The 7,081-nt window shown below is 38.5% G+C and overlaps 1 protein-coding gene across 1 annotated transcript; it reads right to left on the bottom strand.

The window, feature by feature from the left end:
• Positions 1-1,586: 1,586 nt before the first annotated feature.
• LOC119999497 (DEAD-box ATP-dependent RNA helicase 22) lies at positions 1,587-7,081 on the bottom strand. Its single transcript, XM_038847098.1, has 8 exons — positions 6,638-7,081; positions 5,741-6,028; positions 5,474-5,587; positions 4,890-5,356; positions 3,582-3,909; positions 2,474-2,626; positions 2,122-2,173; positions 1,587-1,891 (listed from the first exon to the last, which is right to left on the bottom strand). Exons 1-8 carry the CDS (start codon positions 6,962-6,964, stop codon positions 1,842-1,844), a joined length of 1,779 nt encoding a protein of 592 aa, XP_038703026.1. The 5' UTR covers positions 6,965-7,081; the 3' UTR covers positions 1,587-1,841.

Raw genomic sequence — 7,081 nt, 5'->3', positions numbered from 1 at the left:
TATATTGCCTTATTGAAAAAAATTGAAATGGACTCGATGTGTGTATAACACAAGCGAAGGAACACAGTAAACCAATTTGCACCAAATTATATGACTCAAAACATACACATATATATTATATCTATGACAAATCTATAACCTTACACCCGCTTAGTGACAACAAAGAAGGTGGCGATAAAAGCAAGGAAGGCAGTGATGATCATCGAAGGAGAGACGTGGGCGCCCAGACTATGGGTCGGAGCGGGTGCAGGCGCCATGTGATCGTGTCCCTCATGAGCAGCGGCAACCACGGCCAACATGACCAGCCACACACCCAAAACAAAAGTCTTGATAGAACAAGTCATCTTTGATATCTGATTAATCGATTACCTTGGTGTCTTGAATAGTTCTATATATGTGTGTGTATATATATATCCATGAATGGGAATGCAAGGCCGGCCCTTGTAGAAAATTAGGAATGCGGTGTACATGTACTGGAATTTCGGAAATTGTACTACACTACCATGTGTCCTTGTTGCATTGACCATTAAAACGAGTTGACTTTTCATTGGAGATTATTATGGTCGTGCTAGGCACTCAAGACTGTAAGGAAGACAAGTCAAGAGACTACTTACAAGGGAGATTAATTGTAAACACCGCGATTGGGATTAAAATATAAAACACCGTCAATAAATAAGCCCACTAGAGGTCCTTGGGCCTTACTTTCTCTCCCTCCTCCAAAGTTGATGTAAATGGTAGGCCCATTGATGTCAACAATTATGGACCGTTCATTTGGGCCGATTTAAGAGTCCAACAAAAACTGGATTCAATTTCAACAGAAGTGATAAGGAATTAAGGATCTCAGTCATCACAATAGTGAATGCGTCATTCTCTGATTCAATCACCAGGTTTTTTTGAGCCCCCTTCACTTACATAAATCAATGAACAAAATCCACTATTAGGATCCCTGGGATTCCAATAACATTTTTGCAATTCAATCCCACCTTGCGAAAATCCTGGGCCTTTAGTAAGTTGTTAGTCCCGCTATACCTCAGGCTTGGACCAAACATGCAGCTCAAACTAAAATGTACTCAAACAAACATTTATTTGCCCTTTCAAAAGGTTTTGCAAACAAACATTGATTGGGTTTTTCTACAACTTTGATTACAAATTGCTCATCTTCAAACCTCCTCTTATACACTGGTTCTTCATCTGTTGTGATAATTGTCACCTCATAGATTACCAATTTCAATGAACAGCTCGTTATCCAGGCATGTAGGGGTACACCCTTGAATCGCAGCCAAGAGTATCTCTGCTTATCTATTTCATTTGTGTTCCAAGGTCTAACCAACCTGAACCACTCTCCTAGCCAATATCCATCTTCCAATACACCCATTATTGGAATCAACACAAAAGCACCATCACTGATGGAACCTTCGGGTATCCTAAGATAACGTTCTACAAGTAAACTTTCCATGGTGCAGTATGTAGCCATTAAACAAAATGGTTTACTAATGAGAGTATAATATTTAATACGGAGTCAAAAATCGGTGCATACAGCATTGTAGAGAGAGTGACAAACAAGTAACAAAGCAAAAGACTATCCATACTACAAACCCGATCTGAAATACTGAAGTATGAACTCTCCACATATCCAAATAGAAAATGGAGTAATCAATATATCAAATGTATTATATCTCTAAGTAGAGATGTGCAGATTTCAGGGAGGGGGGGAATGGGATTCATTAGATCGTAGAGTTAAATGAAAAATATATAACAAAAACATCAAAATACACATCAAATTAATGGAAGTACAAAATCAATATAGGATGGTCACGCGGCTTCATCACATACCATATTCCTCATGCCATTGCCAACTCAGTATTTGACATGTCCTTGACTTTTCTCAAACCTGGTAAGACAAGGAAACTGTTATATCCCCCCAACTTCAACTTCTGTATCATAACAAATCTGTACCACCACAGATTATTTCAGCCAGAACACAAAAAATGATAAATCTATGGATTTTTTATTAGAATTACAAACGAGCTTCGGTCTCATTGAAAGCAAGCACATGTTTACATCATTTTAACTTTTATGCTCATATGTTAATGTCTAGCCAATGAAAACCAAAAATATTACCTCTCTTCTTAAGCTTGTTACGGAAGCTTCTCTTTCTGCTAAATGCCGTTTCCTGCAGCCATAGGAAAACATATTAGCCTTTTTTCTGCAAGATGCATATAACACGAAACTAATATAGACATTGCTATAGATTATAAATTTATAATATCTCACTCTACTAATGACAAGTGATCCTAGTCAGCCATTGGAGCCCTAAGCTAAGCTGAAGTTATGTATTTGTGATAATTATTTACGATTTGCTTTAGCAGGTTGTTTATAATGGATTGATCACGTTGAACTGCATTCAATAAACCAACATGCAACTCAGATATAGTACATATAGAACCAGAAATCTGCAAGTTTCGAGAATTACCACTGGCTGACCCAGTTCCCACGCTTGACGAATTGCATCAACAAGTTCCCGGTTGGCTTCAGTGTACATGCTAGTAACAAGTCCATATTGCCCAGCTCGAGCTGTGCGACCAACCCTATGCAAAAAATCTACAGCGCAAGTGGCAAAGTCCGCCTGCAAGAAACCAAAAATTCTAGATTAACTTCATTAAATTAAGTCCCAGGACATGAATTTGAAAGAATATAAGGAAGACAGACAGAAAGATATGAGCAGCAATAATACCAAAAGTCGAAAAATTAACAATGAAGATGGCCTACAGGCAACTTGGTTCCGTGCCATGCTTAAAATCCTCACTCAGTCCAAGTAACAGGGATGACTGATGAAATATGAATTACGCAAACATTCTACTTCACTCAGGAAGTACTGGTCTAACTGGCAGTTAATTGATAGCATTTGCTTTAGAAAGATCTTTACGCCAAACCTAACAGTTTCCAATAGAGTGCTGCTACAAACAGATGTAGCCACAGCTTTAGCTACTAGAAGTATAGAACCATGATAATTCTTAATGGTGGTTATGCTCAGAGGCTGTCATGGAAACAACTAAATTTGGCTTAGTCGCAATTGGATATCAAAAGAAAAATGACAACCTTCAGCATTGGTTGACACTTGATTGTTGAAAGTTGATGTGGCCAAGTGCTGGCCAGTGGATAAAAGAGCTGAGCAGGGAACAGCAGGTGAAAATTTTAAAGGAAGTGTATGTAAAAAAATCCGGGTACCTAGGGCATAAGGAGTGCATTGGCCTTGAGGAAAAATCAGGACAGCACATGGAGGCATTTCCACTGGCTGCTTTAGAAGAGAAATAACAAATAGCTGATCGGCAAATTACAAATCAATTTTGGAGTGAAAATATACGGAAAAAACAATAGAAGAAACTTGTTTATTTATGGCAACGTATTGCAGTGCATGAGGACCGCAAAGTGGCGGACAGTGGATGATACCTTAATATCTTACCATACCATTAATAAGCCGTGTCATATTTTATAACAGCTATGCCAAGGGTTAATTTGCTCTTCACAATAATTCAACAGACATAGACAAGTGCATAGCTGATAATGTCAAAGAGAAGAACCTGAATGACATGTGCTACATTAGGAATGTCGATGCCACGCGCAGCAGCATCAGTGCATACAAGCACTCCACCTTTCTCTTGAAAATCAACTAATGCCTTTGCACGCTCCTCAAGAGAGTTGTCCTTGTGGTAACGATAACATTTAATCCCAGAACTCTGCAATATTTTAGCCACTGCTTCAACAGCCTCAACAGTGTTTGCAAACACCATAGTGCAGCGTGCATCAGCACCGTGATAATGCCCTTCAGATGCGTATCTTTGATTCACAGCCTCCATGAGTGCATCGACCTGTGTATCAAATGTAACTTCAACCCACCTTTCTTTCAATCTGAGGGGAAAAGAACCAAATATTACAAAAACAAATATTCATCATGTGGAAAGGGGTAAAATGTAGCAAATTGCATTATATCACTCTGATAGAAGGCTTGGTATAGCTAACTGAATATCCATTAAGCTAGCAATTCAAGTCATGTCAGCCACTTTCACTAATAAATAATAATTTAGTCCTCCCGTTTCAAGTTCAAGGTCATAAAACAAAGAAAGCGGGGACTTCCACCTCTGATAGCATCAAACAAATATATGGTTTTAATCAGAGAGTAAGTTCCAACCAACACCCTGGCAGATCAGTTAAAGAAAACAAAAGAGTCTTCATATTCCAATTCAAGAGTACTGCATCAGCGTAATCCAACATAAGAAATCATTCAATGTTTCCTTATATGATTCACTGATATTAGAATTTGGTAAAAAAAGGCTTTACTTGAATGATTCAGCACTACCTGTACTACAAATCTAAAAGATTTTGCAATTAATACCCAACCAAGGATGAACACCATTACAACGAAGGCATCATAGGTGACCCTACCACCACAGTGAGATCCTTCAGGACTAGATGTCTTTTCTCTTCTTCTTTTTTCTTTTGTTTTTGTTTTTTTTTTTTTTGGCTTCTAACATCATTGTTAAATGCAAACAGAGTCTAGAAAGGAAAGAAGCTATTATCATCACTCGCCTGTTAAGGTTCAAAATCTATTATTTTGCACATAATGACAACTGTAGTTTCATGCATATATCATTGCAACAGCAAAATGGCATAAGCATGTATTTGTGCATGGTGATCAACTTTTAACAGGAGGACTACTGGAGGAGACCAGAAAATTGAATTTTTGGGTCATAGAACTAGGAATACAATTACAATTTGGATGACCAATATCCATGCACAAAGGGTCCTTAACTGGACCATTTTTAACATGCTGAAAGAGATTAACATGGCAGAATTGTAAGTGATAATGTTTAAGAAAGATGATGTGGAACCTAGGATTGTGACGATGAACAAAGTTTCCATTGACCCATTTTGCATCTGGAAACATCCTTTTCAGTACTGCTCCAGCAGTTTTCTTACCATTCACCGGAAGAGTGGCTGCAACAAAAATGTACTGCTTACTGCGTTCATAATGTTTTCTTACTCTCTTCCAGTCCATTTTCTTGATGGAACTGGTTTCCATTTCCTCTGTCTTGATGGAACTGGTTTCCGTTTCCTCTGCCAAGCTCTCAACTTCAGAATCACTTTCAGAATGTTCCTCTTTCATATCATTTTGAATCTCTTCCTTATCTTCCGACTCAAACTGCGACAGAGACTCAGAATCTGATTCCACTGGGCTCGCGAGAGCAGCTATATTCATTTGAGACATTTTTTTTTCACTGTGACGGAGAAAATTTATGAGGCGGATGACTTTATTCTGAAAACCCCCACATAGAAGCATGTCTGCTTCATCAAACACCTGCAAATCATAATAACTAACATCTTAACAACAAATTTATAATCTCACATGTAACAAGTGTTATTAAAAAGACATATACGCAGACAATGGAGCAAAACATCATGTAGCGAAAAGTACCACATATTTAACACCACGCATAAAATGCAGAAAATGCCGTTTGTTAGGCTCAATATTATTCAGAAGAGCTGCCGGTGTTGAGACAATGACATCTGGTTCTTGGACAGGCCATCCCTGCATTTTAAGTTCCTTAATTCATTAGAAGAATATTTTAACATGTATAAGAGCAGAAAGATAACAATATATCTCAATAATGCATAAGAAACAAATAAAATCATAAATCCCAAATGTGCAAATTTGTTGCATCCGAAACAAGAACATTGCTACCTGTCGACCACAGACAGCTGCAGCTCTGAGAAGTGGTTCACCGTTATCTCCACAAAGACCATTAGCCATGCGAACCACCTGCTCGCACAGCAATACATTGGGGCAAAGAACCAGAGAAAGCTTATGGGGAGGAGCATATTCTTGACCATTGGTTGTGTTCCCAGTACCATCCGGCTCAGTGCAGATCCTATCAAATAGAGGGACCAGGTAACCATGTGTCTTACCACTGCCAGTCTCAGCAGCAATTATGACGTCCTTTCCGGAAAGTATTAATGGTACACAAGCAGCCTAAAATGCAAAAGAAGATAACTTATTGACCAGTATAAGAACATCAAAAGGGGGTGCAAACTCCAAAACCAATGAGAAATGTTAAAATAAGGGAAATAAACTTATCACGTCATAAGGTCATACTAAAACTGAGCGAAATGAAGGCAAGCGAAATGCAACCTCAAAAATTAACACATAATCATAAACAAAAACTACACACAGTTGCATATAGCAAGACGGCATCCTGTGAACAACCAACTAACTTAGTCTATATTAACATTTTGCTATAACACCCCAACTGGTACGAGGCTAGGAGCTAGTGAATTGTAAAGAGAAAAAAAAACAATTATGTTAAAATTAAATAAAGGAAAATTTAAGAGTAAATAGGATTATGTTCAAAATAATAGCAGCAAATAACTGATTAAATGAACAAACCTTAATCTAATTTCCGATTGATTATCTTTCTTTTCCATATTGTGTTTTTCTACATCTGTCTGCCCTTAACAGAACCAAAGCCACCCAAAACATAAATAGTCACATAGGTCTACAAAAGCAAGGGTTTTCCCCAAAATACATACATATAATTTTCCATGTAAGTACAGTAAGCAGAAGGGATAAGGTAAGAGGCACCTGAACCAAAGATGGCCTCTCGAAACCGGCATTAGACATGGCACCAGAGATTCGGTCCGACAAACCAAGCGACGTCCACGAGACGCTTTCATCTGCGTAGAACGTGTCGCTTCCTCTTTTATCAGCAGCAGGCGCTACAGAGGCGGAAGCGAATCGCCTAGTTCGTGACCCTCGGGACCCATTAAACCAGAATGAGTAGATAATAGAAGGAGAGGATGATGTAGAACTAGTGAGAGACAAATATGAACGTCCCAAGTGGGGGAGTAGTTTCGGCGGAGATGACAGCTTGTAGAAATGGAGGATCGAAGCGGAGCGATTAAGAATCATCGGGTTTTATGAAGATTAAAATTCAGGACAGAGTTTGATTTCAAAATTGGTTCTTGGAAGAGAAAATGGGGTTCAGGGTTTAACCATAAACCCTTGTTGTGTGGATGATAGTAAGCG

Source organism: Tripterygium wilfordii, chromosome 6, assembly GCF_013401445.1.
Source record: "Tripterygium wilfordii isolate XIE 37 chromosome 6, ASM1340144v1, whole genome shotgun sequence".
Classification (NCBI taxonomy): Eukaryota; Viridiplantae; Streptophyta; class Magnoliopsida; order Celastrales; family Celastraceae; genus Tripterygium; species Tripterygium wilfordii.
Note: the sequence above shows the minus strand (reverse complement) of the source record. Positions and strands in the feature narration are given on the sequence as shown.

Excerpts from the sequence above, each read along its gene's own strand:
- LOC119999497 (XM_038847098.1), bottom strand. The coding sequence starts at position 6,964 with ATGATTCTTAATCGCTCCGCTTCGATCCTCCATTTCTACAAGCTGTCA. Across the intron at positions 6,029-6,637 it reads AGAGGCCATCTTTGGTTCAG|GCTGCTTGTGTACCATTAAT; the intron begins GTGCCTCTTACC and ends TTTGCATTTTAG. Across the intron at positions 1,892-2,121 it reads TAACAAGCTTAAGAAGAGAG|GTTTGAGAAAAGTCAAGGAC; the intron begins GTAATATTTTTG and ends TTGTCTTACCAG.